The sequence below is a fragment of the Phyllopteryx taeniolatus genome, chromosome 12 (assembly GCF_024500385.1).
Source record: "Phyllopteryx taeniolatus isolate TA_2022b chromosome 12, UOR_Ptae_1.2, whole genome shotgun sequence".
NCBI classification, from domain to species: domain Eukaryota; kingdom Metazoa; phylum Chordata; class Actinopteri; order Syngnathiformes; family Syngnathidae; genus Phyllopteryx; species Phyllopteryx taeniolatus.
Window position 1 is genome coordinate 5,459,295 of NC_084513.1, and position 18,266 is coordinate 5,477,560.

At 43.5% G+C, this 18,266-nt stretch overlaps 1 protein-coding gene across 1 annotated transcript; it reads right to left on the reverse strand.

Moving 5' to 3' along the window:
- Positions 1-2,888: 2,888 nt before the first annotated feature.
- On the reverse strand, positions 2,889-17,528 carry ska3 (spindle and kinetochore associated complex subunit 3). Its single transcript, XM_061793096.1, has 11 exons — positions 17,229-17,528; positions 17,068-17,129; positions 14,742-14,913; positions 13,084-13,507; positions 12,909-12,967; positions 10,284-10,480; positions 10,083-10,217; positions 4,658-4,786; positions 4,521-4,570; positions 3,723-3,844; positions 2,889-3,171 (listed from the first exon to the last, which is right to left on the reverse strand). The coding sequence occupies exons 1-11, from the start codon at positions 17,341-17,343 to the stop codon at positions 3,011-3,013; spliced, it is 1,626 nt and encodes a 541-aa protein (XP_061649080.1). The 5' UTR covers positions 17,344-17,528; the 3' UTR covers positions 2,889-3,010.
- Between the last annotated feature and the right edge of the window lie 738 nt (positions 17,529-18,266).

Consider the following 18,266-nt stretch of genomic DNA (forward strand, 5'->3'; position numbering starts at 1 on the left):
AGAACGCAAAACAAGATGGGGAAAAGCCGTCATCGCAGTCTTCAATCTCAGGATTTAAGGGGCAGGACAGCTCCTGCGAAACTCTTTAGGCTGTTGTGGGAGGAGCAAATTATCAGTGGATTTTAAAATCCAGCCTACTCTGGTTTAATCAGAAAAGGAGCTGACAGGATGTACCAGATGACACCAGTTTTCCACAATTTTTTGGAAATCCTGATCAATGTTCGTCTCACATACTCACCATGATCCCAGACAGTGTTGCCAGTTACTTTGAAAAAGTAACTTAGTTACTTTACTGATTACTTGCGCTTAAAAAGTAACAGTTACTTTACTGATGACTTGATTTAAAAAGTAACTAAGTTAGAAAAAAGTAACTTTCTAGTTAGCTAGTCAGCTGCCAAATAACAGGAATATCACTTATCCACAGTACAAAAAAAGCAACTTAACCGTACCCATTACTTGGTAATGAACGCCACACAAGTTACAGAATGATGTCATGAACCAATAACTTAAATATTAGTGTAGTTGAAGCCACATTAATGAGCAACTTAGTGCAGACTTGACATTCCTACACAGAACAGTAAGTACCCAAACGTAAACACCATTCTCAGTACACTTCCGTAAAGACGCTTAACTGATAGATGCCGATTGTGGTCCATGAAGGCAACTGTGCGTGCGTTTGTGCGTGCATGTACGTAAATGTGAGTAAGTGACACACACACGCACCATTCCTCCCACCATTTGTAATTTTGATGCAGAGCGAGAAGGTGACAAGATTACGCAACTGTTTAACTAGCAAAGATGTGGGTGATTGACGGGAGAAGCACTTAACGTGACGTCAGCTGCGCAATGCGTTAAACCAGCTCACAGTCCTGACTACAGACAACGTTGAAAGTTCTCACTTTTCATTGTAAATATTAAGATATGTATTGTAAGTCCTTCAGTGAGTCGGTCCTTACTGTATGACGATTATGACCCACGAACTTCGGTATGAATAATTAACCCGCCAGTAACTATTCTTAATGTGTAAATAAAAAGATAACAATCAAATACACTTTTTACTAAGGAAAATAAAATAAAAAAAGTGTGGCAATAGTGAAATTGTGCATTCCTTTGCACTTTTATGGTACTGCACTGTCACTCTGCATTGTAGAATAAACAATCATCTCCCAGTCACTTTCTTCTGTATGCTGAGATTTGACCCAGTCAAATGCTATTGAATAGCTGGACTGTGATAGAATCACCAGCAGTAAATCAATACTTGGTGACAGACATTGATGACTCAAAAGTCTCTATTGGTGGTTTGAAGAAGTAGCTGTAGTCTCATTACTAACCCAGAGAAAGTAACGTTACTTTTCCCACTCAAAATGGCTGCATTTTGGAGTAACGTGTTACAAATCACGGATACCAGATGGGGCTTGTGTTAAGTGAAGTTTATTTGTACAAACCAAACTGCGTGGGTTTCCTCCCACATCTCAACAAACATGTATGGTAGGTTAATTGAAGACTCTAAATTGCCCGTAGGTGTGAATGGTTGGTTATTTGTGCCCTGCGATTGGCTGGCAATTAGTTCAGGGTGTACCCCGCCTCCTGCCCGTTGATAGCTGGGATAGGCGGCTCAGAAAATGGATGGATGGATGTTTGTGAGCAACACGGGTTTGCCATTTCCGCTATTATGGATTAAACAAAATATTCACCAGTTCTTGTATGCATGTAATTTATGTCCGGATGCACATGCTAATTAATTGCTCATTAAAAGTTATTTTTAATTATGTTTCATTGGGTTCTCAGGAACAGTAATAAAGTTCCAGGGCCAATTTAACCAAGAACATACGTAAATGAAAATATAAATAAAAAATTTAATTGCAATACATTAATCCCCTGCATATTTACAAATTCACCTATTCATGTTTTTTTTGTGGAACCTATCCCAAACCTTTGTACTCTATAACATACAGTAATTAGTGTCAAAGAAGAAAGAAGTGATGAATCTTGACTGAGAGACTAGCTCAAGCACAACAGGGAGGAGAGGAGCTAAATTTAGTCTGGATTGTAGTGGATGTTACAAAGGACTTCTAGTGCATTTTTCCCCCCAAAGTCAAATCCTTAAACCATTATTTTTTTTAATTGAGTTTGAAATCATAAACTATTCTGGGATCATAGTTTTTGGGTACATTTGGTTTCAACTATCTAGATCAGCAACTAAACATTTTTAAGGGGGAGTGTCATGTACTCAACGTTTTCTTGCTATTAGCGAAAGGACTCTGCCTCCATTACTCTAGTGTTTCATTAATGCCACTGCAGCGTGCCCTCAGTTTATGACAGTTGCGTTCCTATGACAGCAACCTAACCTTGTAGTTAAATGGGAATTATAGTAAATATAAATCAAATTAAAAACTTAAGTACAGAGGTAACTAAGCGTGTCTTGTGCCGTTACCTATTCTTACACCACTGTTCAAACAAGTTCATTGTGCGCTGTTGGTAACCTCAAACCAAAATTTCGTATGCCTGCACTAACCATTTAAACCCTTATTGTGTGTATTACTACTCTAAACTCAGTCATCCCAAACAAATGCTGGATTATTTTCAAACGACAGTCAAAATGTAATCACTACGTCAGAGCTGGAGTGTTACAGTCTGACTAGCGGTACATACTTGATTGTTTTATCCATAACGATATCTGTGGTTTGAGCTTAGCCTCTAGTCATCAGGGTCATACAAAGGGGTATTTGCATGAGACCGCCTCACTCTAAACTGGTCGATGTGTTAGCTATACTATACATATTTTTTTGACAAAAGCATGCAATTAAGACACCTGGGGAATGGTCTTAAATTGTGATGAAAAGTGCATTAGGAATAAAAGTCCAATTTAAAGATTGAAACCAAAGTGGTCGGTGGAGAACAATATGCATAATCACATTTTTATTATATACAAGACATTTTTTGCCCTTAAACTCCACTGTAGTGCAAACGATGACCATGATGGCCAACACCTGGCCAACACCCTGAACACTCAGCAGCTCAGGTTGAGCTTGTAGACTGCATCGTTCCCCACTCCTTCCATCTTCTCCAACCTCTTGAGCTCGGTCAAGCACAGCATGTAAATGGGTGCCTTGATGCCCATGTCAGTCATCATCTTCAGCTCCTCCATCCCACACTTGCACATGTCCTGCCCTGGAGGATGCAAAATCATAATTTAGGAAAATTAAGGCCTTCAATTCATTTAACGCGGCACGGTGGACGACTGGTTAAAGCGTCTGCCTCACAGTTCTGAGGACCGGGGTTCAATCCCCAGCCCCGCCTGTGTGGAGTTTGCATGTTCTCCTCGTGCCTGCGTGTGTTTTCTCCGGGCACTCCGGTTTCCTCCCACATCCCAAAAACATGCATGGTAGGTTAATTGACAACTCTAAATTGCCCGTAGGTGTGACTAAGTGCGAATGGTTGTTGGTTTATATGTGCACTGCGATTGGCTGGCTGGCTGGCAACCAGTTGAGGGTGTACCCCGCCTCCTGCCCGTTGATAGCTGGGATAGGCTCCAGCATGCCCGCGACCCTAATGAGGAGAAGCGGCTCAGAAAATGGATGGATGGATGGATTAATTAATTTAACTTAAAGCTCAGAGGGACACTTTGAAAATGATGTAGAAACATCTCAAAGATGATCGGTAAAAACAAGATACTCCTGAGCTCAATACTCGCTGTGAAAACTTTCAAAATGAACACAGACCTGGACACTGGGCCAAACACTTGTTGATGTTGTGGACCGCCTGGTTGAGGTTGTTCAGTGTCATCACCTTCAAAAACTCCGGCAAGCTGTGAAACTCCTGCTTGGATACCACATTCATAAATCTGGGAACACAAACACACTGCTCATCATCACAGAGTTACAACAAAGTCGAGAAAATGTACATCACCACCACAGAAGTCCGTCTTAACGAACAAAGGTTGTAACTGACCATCACAGAACTGAAACTGAAAAATGAGAAAATGTAATTGGCCATCATCACAAGTAAATCTAAAAAATGAGTAAATGTAACTCATCACATGTAATAATACATTAACATGTCACTTTTGTTGAAATTCTAGAAAACCATTTACTGGAGAAAACGTTAGGGAGTTATTGATTTGCTAAAAGTTTTCATTTAACTTTGTAAGACATGCTGCTGAGCCTGGGAGGGAGTTATTGATTTGCTAAAAGTTTTCATTTAACTTTGTAAGACATGCTGCTGAGCCTGGGAGCTCCCTGTACTTTTTGTAAAAATGTTAAAAACAAAGGTGCCTATATTGAGATCTAAAAAAAATAACATTGCAAATCTGAAAAGCTGTTTAATAAACGCACTTAAAGGCATTTTAATAGTGTTGAAGTTTTTATTATTACTTCAAATTTGGACCCCAATATTTTCCTTTTTACAGCAAAACAAATGTTGGCTCCAATTATCAGCCTCCTTGATGACTAACCCTGGGGAAAAAAAAACAAAAAAACCCATCGGTCTATCACTAGTAAATCTTTTATAATTTACAGTACCTGCTTTTGTGTTCTACTCTTTTCTGAGACTTCTGAGACTCCAACACGATCTACCAAAACAAACACACAACACACACTTGAACAAGGCAAGACAATAATACACGAAAATAATAAACACTTGTCAGATGGCTGCATACTTTGCAGATGTCCTGTGTGACGGAGCTAAGGTCAGGCATTTCGGGAGTGCTCATCTCATGGAACTCCCTCATAGTTCGGGGGGTGCTCAGGCGGAGGTCCTGCGTGGCTCCATCCAAGTCCAAGCTCTCCTGTGCAAGTAAAGACAAAAATGATTACGCTAGAGGATTTAGCAAAATTATCTGACAAACAACATGGCTGCGAACAGAGTGGAGCTACTTTACAAAAAACAAACTCAAATGTTGCCAAATTAATGACTTTTTCACCATACTATATTTAGAGAGACTCAACCCCTTTAGCAACTAATTTTTCCACCCTTAAAATATTAATTTTTTTAATCTCCAACAGACCCCACACCTATCCATCCAGTTTCTCAGAAGGTCGGGTCGCGGGGGCAGTAGCTTTAGCAGGGAAGCCCAGACTTCCCTCTTCCCAGCAACTTCCTCCAGCTCTTCAGGGGGGATCCCGAGACGTTCCCAGGCCAGCCGGGAGACAGTCTCTCCAGCGTGTCCTGGGTCGTCCCCGGGGTCTCCCCCCAGTGGGACATGCCCGGAACACCTCACAACAGGGAGCCGTCCAGGAGGCATCGTAATCAGATGCCCGAGCAGTGGCTCTACTCTGAGCCCTTCCCAGATGACCAAGCTTCTCACCCCATCTCTAAGGGAGAGCCCGGACACCCTGCGGAGGAAACTCATTTCGGCCGCTTGTATCTGGGATCTTGTTTTTTCGGTCACGAGCTGTGGATGATGGTAGGAATGTAGATTGACCGGTAAATTGAGAGAGTCGCCTTTCGGCTTAGCTCCTTCTTCACCACAACCGACCGATACAAAGTCTGCATCACTGCACCGATCCTCCTGTAAATCTCTCCCGTTCCATTCTTCCCTCACTCGTGAACAAGATCCCAAGATACTTGAACTCCTCCACTTGGGGCAGGATCTCATCCCCGACCTGAAGAGGGTACACCACCCTTTTCCGACTGAGGACCATGGTCTCACATTCAGAGGTGCTGATTTTCTTTCCAACTGCTTCACACTCAGCTGTGAACCGCTCCAGTGAGAGTTGAGTTGGAGATCACGGTTTGATGAAGCCACACATGCAGTGTGTGTCACACACACACACACACACACACGGGTACAGAAAGTATTCAGACCCCCTTTAATTTTTCACTTTTTAATATTGCAGTCATTTGCTAAAATCATTTGAATTATTTTTTTCCATATTAATGTACACACAGCACCCCATATTGACAGAAAAAAAAGGAATTGTTGAAATTTTTGCCGATTAAAAAAGAAACACTCAAATATCTCAGCCATAAGTATTCAGACCCTTTGCTCAGTATTTAGTAGACGCACCCTTTTGAGCCAATACAGCCATGAGACTTTGGGAATGATGCAACATGTTGAATGCTTCAACACAAATTTGATCAGGCACCTGAAGAATGTACACAAGGAGAAGCATGCCACGTTCAAGCAATGCAGCGTGGTGGAAGGGGGGAAAAAAAAAAAAAAAAGCCAAACAGACGCAAACTCTGCACAACACTCGTCGATATAGCCGGGACAGTGAGAACATTAGATTAAGCATGTCATTAACAGCATTTAAAGTAATTTAATTGCTCAAAGACCCCTTATGACGAAGACAAAATATGGACTCAGGTTTCCCTTGCCCGGACGTGGGTCACCGGGGCCCCCCTCTGGAGCCAGGCCTGGAGGTGGGGCTCGAAGGAGAGCGCCTGGTGGCCAGGCATGCACCCATGGGGCCCGGCCAGGCACAGCCCGAAAGGGTAACGTGGGTCCCCCTTCCCATGGGCTCACCACCTGTGGGAGGGGCCATAGGGGTCAGGTGCAGTGCGAGCTGGGCGGTGGCCGAAGGCGGGGACCTTGACGATCCGAACCCCGGCTACAGAAGCTGGCTCCAGGGACGTGGAATCTCACCTCTCTGGCAGGGAAGGAGCTCGAGCGGTGTGTGAGGTCGAGAAGTTCCGACTAGATATAGTAGGACTCGCCTCCACGCACAGCTTGGGTTCTGGTACCAGTCCTCTCGGGAGGGGTTGGACTCTCTTCCACTCTGGAGTTGCCCACGGTGAGAGGCGCCGAGCAGGTGTGGGTATACTTATTGTGCCCCGGCTCGGCACCTGTACGTTGGGGTTCACCCCGGTGGACGAGAGGGTCGCCTCCCTCCGCCTTCGGGTGGGGGGACGGGTCCTGACTGTTGTTTGTGCCTATGCACCAAACAGCAGTTCAGAGTACCCACCCTTTTTGGAGTCCTTGGAGGGGGTGCTGGAGATCACTCCCGCTGGGGACTCCATCGTTCTGCTGGGGGACTTCAATGCTCACGTGGGCAATGACAGTGAGACCCAGAAGGGCGTGATTGGGAGGAACCCGAGCGGTGTTCTGTTATTGGACTTCTGTGCTCATCACGGCTTGTCCATAACGAACAGCAAGTTCAACCATGTCCTGGTGCCAAGTGCACATGTGGATACCCTAGGTCGCAGTTCGATGATCGACTTTGTGGTCGTGTCATCGGATTAGCGGCTGCATGTCTTGGACACTCGGGTGAAGAGAGGGGAGCTGTCAACTGGTCACCACCTGGTGGTGAGTTGGCTCCGATGGTGGGGGAAGATGCCGGTCTGACCTGGCAGGCCCAAACGTATTGTGAGGGTCTGCTGGGAACGTCTGGCGGGATACCCTGTCAGAAGGAGTTTCAACTCCCACCTCCGACAGAACTTTGCTCATGTTCCGGGGGAGGCGGGGGACATCGAGTCCAAGTGGACCATGTTCCGCGCCTCCATTGCTGAGGCGGCCGACTGGAGCTGTGGCCGTAAGGTGGTTGGTGCCTGTCGTGGCGGCAATCCCAGAACCTGTTGGTGGACACCAACAATGAGGGATGTTCTTCAAGCTGAAGAAGGAGTCCTATCAGGCATTTTTGGCCTGTGGGACTCCTGAGGCAGCTGACGGGTACCGGCTGGCCAAGCGGAATGCAGCTTTGGTGGTCGCTGAAGCAAAAACTCTGGTATGGGAGAAGTTCGGTGAGGCCATGGAGAAATACTTCCGGACGCCTTCGAGGAAATTCTGGTCCACCATCCGGCGTCTCAGGAGGGGGAAGCAGTGCACCATCAACACTGTGTATAGTGGGGATGGGGTACTGCTGACCTCGACTCGGGCGTTGTGAGCCGGTGGGGAGAATACTTCGAAGTCCTCCTCAATTCCACAGACACGCCTTCACATGAGGGAGCAGAGTCTGGGGTATCTGAGGCGGGCTCTCCCATCTCTGGGGTTGAGGTCACCGAGGCTGTTAAAAAGCTCCTCTGTGGCAAGGCCCCGGGGGTGGATGAGATTTGCCCGGATTTCCTCAAGGCTCTGGATGTTGTTGGGCTGTCCTGGTTAACACGCATCTGCAACATCGCGTGGACATCGGGGACAGTGCCTCTGGATTGGCAGACTTGGGTGGTGGCCCCCCTTTTTAGGAAGGGGGACCGCAGGGTGTGTTCCAACTACAGGGGGATCACACTCCTCAGCCTCCCTGGTAAAGTCTATTCAGGGGTGCTGGAGAGGAGGGTCCGTCAGGAAGTTGAATCTCAGATTTAGGAGGAGCATTGTGGTTTTCGTCCTGGCCGTGGAACAGTGGACCAGCTCTACACTCTTAGCAGGGTCCTCGAGGGTGCATGGGAGTTCGCCCAACCAGTCTACATGTGTTTTGTGGACTTGGAGAAGGCGTTCGACCGTGTCCCTCGGGGTGTCCTGTGGGGGGTGCTTCGGGAGTATGGGGTACCGATCCCCCTGATACGGGCTGTTTGGTCCCTGTACGACCGGAGTCAGAGTTTGGGCCGCATATCCGGCAGTAAGTCGGACTCGTTTCCGGTGAGGGTTGGACTCCGCCAAGGCTGCCCTTTGTCACCGATTCTGTTCACAACGTTTATGGGCAGAATTTCTAGGCGCAGCCGAGGCGTAGAGGGGGTCCGGTTTGGTGGCCTCAGTATTGCATCTCTACTTTTTGCAGATGTGGTTCTGTTGGCTTCATCAAGCCGTGATCTCCAACTCTCACTGGAGCAGTTCGCAGCTGAGTGTGAAGCGGCTGGGATGAGAATCACCACCTCCAAATCTGAGACAATGGTCCTCATTCAGAAAAGGGTGGCGTACCCTCTCCAGGTCGGGGATAAGATCCTGCCCCAAGTGGAGGAGTTCAAGTATCTTGGGGTCTTGTTCACGAGTGAGGGAAGAATGGAACGGGAGCTCGACAGGCGGATCGGTGCAGCGTCTGCAGTGATGCGGACTTTGTATCGATACGTTGTGGTAAAGAAGGAGCTAAGCCGGAAGGCGAAGCTCTCGATTTACCGGTCGATCTACGTTCCTACCCTCACCTATGGTCACGAGCTGTGGGTCGTGACTGAAAGAACAAGATCCCGGATACAAGCGGCCGAAATGAGTTTCCTCCGCAGGGTGTCCGGGCTCTCCCTTAGCGATAGCGTGACAAGCTCGGTCATCCGGGAGGATCTCAGAGTAGAGCCGCTGCTCCTCCACATCAAGAGGAGCCAGATGAGGTGGCTGGGGCATCTGATTTGGACGCCTCCCTGGTGAGGTGTTCCGGGCACGTCCCACCGGGAGGAGACCCCGGGGACGACCCAGGACACGCTGGAGAGACTACAGCCTTCGGCTGGCAAGGGAAGAGCTGGATGAAGTGGCTGGGGAGAGGGAAGTCTGGGCGTCCCTCCTAATGCTACTCCCCCCGCGACCCGACCTCGGATAAGCGGTAGTAAATGGATGGATGGATAATTTAATTGCAATAAAGTAATTTAATTACAATAAGTTAGCACCCATTATTTCTGTCATGTTATGTTGATCTGACCTAAGCTTATGTCAGTGGCCAATCCTTGAATGCCCCCTAGCGGTCATTGATGTTTTAACTTTTGTCTAAAATGCTAGAGAATAATTTTGAGCTGGGATGGGCTCCAGCACACCCGCGACTCTAGTGAGGATAAGCGGTACAGAAAATGGATACAGTATTCAGTACACAAGTATATACAATAAATGAACAAGTCATGTAAATGGACACATTTCTCCATCTTGTGATCGGCCCCAAAAAATCCTGATCGTGTAAAGCCTAGTTTTCACTTCAGTTTGTATGGTGCAATGAGCCAGTTGACATTGTCAAGATTTCCAGATGGATGCGGAAATTAACATGAATTTAAAATGATTTGTAGAACTTAAGTTGCTTTATAAACATCACATCTGGATATAGATTCACTTTGACCTCCAAGTTGCATATGTAAATTAAAACAAATGATAGTGTTGAAATTGCAATCGTTGAGAAACTTCAGATTGCTCATGATTTGCAACAAAAATAATACCGTACTAATTCCAGCAGGAATGTTACCCACGAATTCAAAGGAATTTGACACCAGTGTTTGTTGACCAGAGTGGACTGCAGCACCTGTACACCTGGGATGTGTAATTCTGGCACGTCGTATTCCCACATGCGTCGCTGGTCTTGGATGGCACAATCACGAGGAGTCACAAGACGTGGTATGAAGTGGCTGTCCTCGCTTTCCGCGACCAGGGGCTCGTGCTGCAAAACAAATGAATCTAAACTGAACCGCACAGGTTTGTGGCCGTTGTGATTGAGTAGTTGTACCTTTTTGTTGCTTAGTAGACGTTTTAAGGAGGGTGTTTGGAAGACCGGCACCTCGGGGGTTTCAGGGTTGTCGGCGCTGCTCCGAAATTGGGCGTCGTCCTCTACCCCTTGCGGTGGTGGGGAACATTGGCCGTTTGTTTTTTTTATCTCAAACCCCGGCGTGCAGAACACAGGTGGCTCAGGAGACACCAAGCTGTCTACCAATGACATAGTTGCCTAATCATTGAAAAGTACTTTCTTTAAATTATATATATATATATATATATATATATATATATATTTTTTTAAACAAAGATCTCTGTAAATTTGTTTTGCTAAATTAACCAGTAGCAGTATAACCCCCATATGTAAGGCTATTTTAGGGCATGAGTGTTCCTCAAGCAGTACTGGAATGGCAATTAAATGATGTTAACCAATGATTGGCAAAGAGAGCTTCCCTCATTAATTTTAATCTGGAAAAATATCCAAATTCTTTTCTTGACATTTGTGACTTCCACAAAAATGCAGGGCTTTTTCCCCCCTCAAGCTTGTGGCTTTTTTTCACCTCAACATACTACTTTTTTCTCAGTTTTCCCCTCGTAAATAAGACATTTTCTCTTGAAAATATACAACCATTTCCCCCAAAATTTACAAACTACATTTTAAAAACGATGCAAACTTTTATGCTCAGTCGAAAGGGGGGATGGTCCTCCTCTGTCAACATATCATTAATGCCTCCGGAGTTGCAATAATTCTCCACCGCCTCTGGGTGCTGCTCGTGTTCCAACCATTCTCCCAGAGGGCTTGGCTTGCATTTCAAAGGCCAAATGGTCCTTTGAGTTTTATCTTGGCATACGGGACCAAAAGATTTTCAAACTTTTTGGGTCGGTATTTTGAGCCCTGCACATACATGGGGTCTTCGGATGACTGGGAGCCCAGGTTTCTAGGGTTAATTAGTTTAAAGTTAATTAGTTTAAAGTTCGGGTGAGAAGTCAGGTTCTCGGGTATCTGCTTTTGATGAGCTCCTTCAGACTGGCTGGCAATTCATTTAACGTCCGTGTGAGATCAACCAGGCATACCCGTGACCGTCTGTCTCGGCGGGGGAGCGGAGACAGGGATGCAGTCCCAGTCAGAGATCGGGGGTCATGGTGCCATCTCGCGAGACCATATCCATTACATTAGTATGGCATCCCATTGCCTTTTTTTCTGCCGAGTCACCTTCTCCTTAAAATAAGCAAAGTTAGGGCTTTGTTTATTTTATGCCACTGACCCCTAGAGGTTATTTTCCTAACCTCTAGGGGCGTTGGCATATTGGAATGAAAGTGTACGTATTTTTCATAACCTCTAGATGGCAGCATACATTTATCAAATGTTAGTCTTTCATTTTCTCCTATACCCATGTATAATGTGCATTATTGACGCAAAAAAAAAATTGGGGAAAAAAATGCGCATTACGAGAAATTACAGTATTCCTGGGTGACAGATACAGTATTACTAGATCCAGTTCAAAAAGATGTACCTATGTGGCAGCCATGTAGAATGGGGTGTATTGACGTAGCGGCCATGTGATGATGCTTATATCTATTGTACATAGAGCGAGATGGCTGCGGCGTTATCTCTGAGGAGTACAAAACTAGTCTTTGTCCGGAACATGCTATTTTTGGTATATTAACAGTTTTTTGTTTTTTTTGCCAAGCCATTTTCCTTTAGCAACATATTTGGAACTCGGAAGCACACTAAATCCTCACAGTTCATGAAAGCAACTTATGATGAGTACTACGCGTCAATGTCACCATGACCAATCACAGTTGTGATTATGGATAAAATGTGACACTTTCAAACATTTAAGCTTTTTTTAAAAAATATTTATTTACAATAACTGTACTGTCCTGGGCATTTTAGCCCATGAAAAAAACAACCTACAAAACAATTTTGGACTGTATAATAAGCATATGGCCTTAAAGTGGTTGATTATATTGGACGACCCCACGCCCCTATTAGTCCGTTCTATCGAGGTTCCACTATTTTTTTCTCTCTTTAAAAATAGTACTTTTTCTGGAAAATACTTTTTTTGAAGGGAAATATTTTCCTGAAAAAGCTGACTTTTTAATTGAAAACATAGGACAAGTCCCCCCCCCCAAAAAAATATTTTAGCTCAAAAATATGCAAGCTTTTCCAGATAAAAATCCATATTTTTCCCTGAAAAATAGGAGTTTAATATTAAAAATATACATCCTTTTTCTAAAAAAAAATTGTTATTTTAAAATGAACTTACAAGGCATACAACTTTATTATCCAAAACATTTTCCCCCCTTCAAAATTATGCTTCGATTTCTTTCCTCGATAATTTTAAATGTTATACTCATTTCCTAAGAAAATACTTTTTTTCCTCAAAAAAGGAAACAATTTTTCTTGAAAATATGGGACTTCCCCCAGGCAAAAATATTTTTGATTCAAAACTTCAAACTTTTCATGAAAAAAAACCGACTTTCTAAAAAAAAAATTAAAGAAAATACTTTTTGTTTGAAATATATGACTGTCAGTGTGATTATTTTTCATATTTTCAGTGTGGCCCTGTACTTTGTAATACTGTGAAAATGACAACCGTGATAATTTTTGTCACCGACATTGCTAACATTTGCTTACTTTCTTTACTGAGACTTTCAGTCAGAGCTGGGACAGCCGGGTCCTGGTTCTGCGCTGGTCTGTGGAGGAGCAAGTAACAAGTGTTTACAAAAAAAAAAAAAATTAAATAAAATAAAAAAAAAGGGAGAAAAAAAATATGTGGAGGAAGTGTTATAGTCGAAAATCCCTGTTTTACCTTTTGTCCGCGTTCTTCCTGAAGAGATCCATGGTGAAGTCGCTGTTGAAGAACATGGTGTCCTCGGAGATGCCAAAGTCCATCATCTGCGGGGTGCGGCGCTCGTCGTCGTCGTCCATGCGCAGCGTACACTTGGGTGTGGGGGGCAGCGGCGTAGGCATGTCCAGGCGGGGGAAGCTCACATCGGGCATGGCAGGCTCCTGTCCGCACCCCAAGAAGTTCCAACGAAGCTGCAGCTCGCACAGGCCAAAGTCGGACATTCTGGGGGTGCGCATGGGGTCAGCGCGGTTGGGCAGTGCTGCTGCCGGAGGTGGCATTGGTGACCTGCTGCATCCCAACGCCACCTCCTCCTCCTCATCTGAACCTTTTCCTTCTTCAGGCTTGTTCTCACCTGACTCTTTGTCCTCCAACTTCTCACCTTCAGCTTCAAGTAGCGTGCAAACGACGACAGTTAAAAGTAGCGTTGGTTTGATTTGAGTAAGCATCATTTCTCAAGTATAATACAGATCCCCCCCACCCCCCCCCCAAAAAATCATCATGTCCATAGATCGTAATGCAAACATACATAAGGATTTTTTTCCCCCACATTGCATAAATACCAGTGGACCTAGGGTTGTGGGAAAAGCTGTACTTTCATTCAAATATGTAATGTCTAACGTTACAAATGTATATATTAATTAGATACATTTTCACTGTTCACCCGATAATTATGACATCGTCGCGGGCACTGCGTCGCCGCCATATAGTATATCATTTGCTACCGCATCAGGTTTAACATCTTTACAAGACTGCAGATTTGTTTCTTGTACAGTCACTTCAAAGAACACATCTCTGAAGCTACAAAAAATGTCGAGTAAAAGAACAAGTTGTTCGGAAGAAACCACGGAAGTCAATTGGAATTCCGGCACACCAAAAACGAACGTGTGGGACACAAAGGGCCCTGAGTTCCATAGGGGGAATTACATCAACCCACCACCACAGTACTTTCATTCCAATATGAAATGTAATGTCTAATGTTACAAATATTTATAACAGTACATTTTTACTGCTCACCGAGAATCATTATGGCTTCGCAGGCGCTGCCATATCTTCTGCTTTTCCTTTCGGCTTGTCCCGTGAGGGGTGGCCACAGCGTTCTCATCCTTTTCCATATAATCTCCTGCATCCTCCTCTCTAACACCAAATGCCCTCATGTCTTCCCTCACTACATCTATCAACCTTGTCTTTGGTTTTCCTCGAGCGCTCTTGCCTGGCCAAACCATCAAAGTTTGCTCTCTCTAACTTTGTCCCTAAAACATCTAACTTTGGCTGTGCCTCGGATGAGATAATTTCTAATCCTATCCAACCTGGTCACACCTAGAGAGAACCTCAACATCTTCATTTCTGCCACCTCCAGCTCTGCTTCCAGTTGTCTCTTCAGTGCCACTGTCTCTAATCCGTACATCATGGCTGGCCTCACCACTGTCTTATAAACTTTGCCCTTCATCCTAGCAGAGACTCTTCTGTCACATAACACACTTGCCACCTTCCTCCACCTGTTCTAACCTGCTTGGACCCATTTCTTCACTTCCTTACCACGCTCACCATTACCACCCTGAGTATTTCAATTTCTGCAATTTCCTTTGGGATGTCTTTGTAAATCTGTCACTATTACTCACCATTTGGTGCACGTGTGTCTGTGGGAGCTTGGTATCCATAATTTTCCAAGTGTTCCGTGAGCGCGCGGACGTCATGGGCGACCTTGCTCTGCATGGCCCTGCAGGCCTGAATGAAAGCATCCACTCCCTTCGTGTGTGCTTTCTGCTCATTCAGCATGTCCTGCAGCTGACCCTGTAACACACAAACAGCACTCTTCTCACTCCTTTGTGTCATGAGAAAGACAGAACGGATGTGTATAGCAGCCGTAACTATGACTTAAATAGATCAGTTTAACACAATCAATGTTTTACCCTTGTGATATAACCTTATGAAGACCTGCATAATTTAATGTGATGCATTCAACACATTTACTAATTTGTATGTGTGCGTGTGTGTGTGTGAGAGAGATGAATGCAACTGGATTGAATGCATCCAGATTTATCAATGTAGTGTGGTAATACTACATGGGCAAGTTATGCAAATATGCAACCTAACCACCAGTATATTTTTGTAATTCAGCATTTTCTTCCTATTTAATTCTTTTTTTAACTGTAATTCAGATTCTGATATTTTTAATTAGTCAATTCAATTTTAGCATTTTACAATACAGATACTGCAATAATTTAATTTACAAACAATATACATTTATTCTTTAACATTTAGTTTTTGTTTAACAAATTTATTTATCTATAAATACATACATATACATATAATACAAGCACTGAAGTTGAACGCCGCATGAAGCTTGCCTGGCAGGTTTATGGAAGGCTTAGTGTTATAGTCAAGAACAATCTTCCCATTTGCTTGAAAACAAAAGTTTTCGATCAATGCATTTTACCAGTCCTCACTTATGGTAGTGAAACTTGGACTACGAATGCCACAGTTATACAGAGACTACGTGTAACCCAAAGGAACACGGAACGCCAAATGTTGAAAATAAGCATTCGCGACAAGAAAAGATGCAGTTGTATAAGACAGCAGATGCGAGTTACTGACGCCATTCCCAAAAAAAAAAAAAAAAAAAAAAAAAGCCTTAAATGGAAATGGGCTGGCCACGTTGCCCGAAGAGCTGACAAAAGGTGGACCACAGAAACTATCAATTGGATACCACTGGATACAAAGCGACCACGGCAAAGACCTAAAAGTAGATGGATAGATGAAATCATTAAACACACCGGAATACACTGGCAAAAAATTGCAAAATGTCATAGTAGCACATGCGCAAACAACGCTGCTAAAAGGTAACTGCAGATGCGCAAACAGTGCCAAGTGTGTCAAAACTAACAAGCTAGTCAGTGAGTTACCTCCAATTTTTAACTCTCGGTGTTTTCTCTTAAACTTAAGAAAGGGTATAAAAATGAGTGGGGGAGCTGGACGAAGTAAGAAGACAAAAACTTACCACTTTCATACGGAATGGGACGAAGAGCACTTTTTCACGATGACATTTTCGAAATGCGTATGCCTCATCTGCCAGTCTGCCATCGCATTACCAAAGAACGGAAATGTGGAGCGGCATTTTAGGACTGTGCATGGAAAATACGACAGAGTACGCATCCCTGGCTGATTCAGTGCAAGTCATCGGAGTAAACTCAGGTAATGACAAAAAAAATTACATTGTTAATTATGTTGTGGTGTGCAAGATTGGCTCATGCGGTGAGGTACAAAGTACATCGACATACATTGGTGCTGCGCTCTCAAACCGGAGACATGGTCGCGGCCCCCACCCCCTCAGAAAAAGGTAGTTTGCGGGAGGTTGGCTGCTTGAAAAGTAGATCTTGGGGCAAAAAAGGTTAGGCACCCCTGGTCTAGGCCATGGTAGAGTTTGGCGTGTGACTGTTTGAGGTTGTGGACACGAGTCTTTTATACTGATAACGAGTTCAAACGTTCCATTAATACGGGTAACGAGTGGAGGACAGAGGAGTCTCTTAAAGAAGAAGTTACAGGTGTGTGAGAGCGAGAAATCTCTTGTTTGTAGGTGACCAAATACTTATTTTCCACCATAATTTACTAATAAGTTATTTCCCCCCTTAAATTAAAAAAATAAATATAAATCAGATAATGTGATTTTCTGGATTTATTTTTCTCATTTTGTCTCTCACAGGTGAGGTATACCCATGATGAAAATTACAGGCCTCTCTCATCTTTTTAAGTGGGAAAACTTGCACAATTGGTGGCTGACTAAATACTTTTTTGTCCCACTGTGTGTGGGTGTATATATATATATATATATATATATATATAATTGGAATTGTATTTAAAACATCTGTCTGACAATACTGGTACTATGTAAATCCACACAAACGTTTTGTGGAGCACTTTTTGTTTTTGTTTTGGTTTGGTCCTTACCTTCAGGCCAAACACGTCACAGTTCAAGTCGTGAAAGGCTCGTATGGCTTTCGCTGCCGCCTCTAGGGGGAAAGAAAAACAAAACCGAATTATTAACCATATACCGATATTGTTGCCTTAATTGTGTCCAATGTGACTGCGTCGGGAATATTGTGACTGACCACTGCCACCGCTGTCATGGCGGTTCTCGAAGGTTTGCTGGAGCCGGGCCGCCTCCGTTTCCAGCGTCCCGCATAGTTTCTTCAGTTTGGCAAAAAAATCCGCCTTGGGGTCCATTTTCAAAGCGTTCTGGTCACGAATATAAACGCGAGCGAAATGACTTCGAATGCTTAACCAACTCTTGACTTTGGGGAAAATGACGTTTAGCTTTTCACTTTTGGCGCCGCTGCCTCCTACCCGGATGTGTAGCTTCTTCTTCGTTGCTTCTGTTTTTTTATTTTTTATTTTTTTGCGTGAGCGTCCCTTATCGACCGTGTGATGTCCCTACTTGTAGTAACACTTGTTATGGTGAGGGGGTGAAACAAGACAATGTACGTCCAAACATGCCTCAAATTGCGTTGTATGTTTTAAATATTAGTGATATGAATGAATAATAATTGTGGTGGAAAGAACGGCAAACGTTTTTTCTTTGGGAAGAACAATTTGTGAACACGTAATTTGTCCAGTCTGTTGTGTCATTTGGGTTTATACGGTTTATTTAAAAAAAAAAATAATAATAATAATAATAATAGTAATAATAAACATATGGAAATCAAGACCACAATCCAAACCAAACACATACGAAACATATCACAATATGGAAATTTCTTGAAAGTATACAACTTTAAAAAAAAACAAATAATGATTCTTCAAAATGAAACTGCTTTTTCCTAAAACTATAAATATTATATAACTCATCTCTCCAATATATACGACATTATTGAAAGCAAAGGCCTCTGTGTCTCAAAAATATTTTTTTTCCTTGAAAATATATGATTTTTTTAATGGAAATAAATTATTATTCCATTAAAAAAAAGTAGAACATGCCCTCCCAAAAAAAAAAAGTTTTTTTTTTTTTAAATGCACAGTACGGTCATATCAAACATATGAGACAAATTTGTTTCATACATATACTGAAGTTATATACAGTAGGTAGGGATAGTATTCAGACCCCATTACATTTTTCACTCTTTGTTATATTGCAGCCATTTTCTAAAATC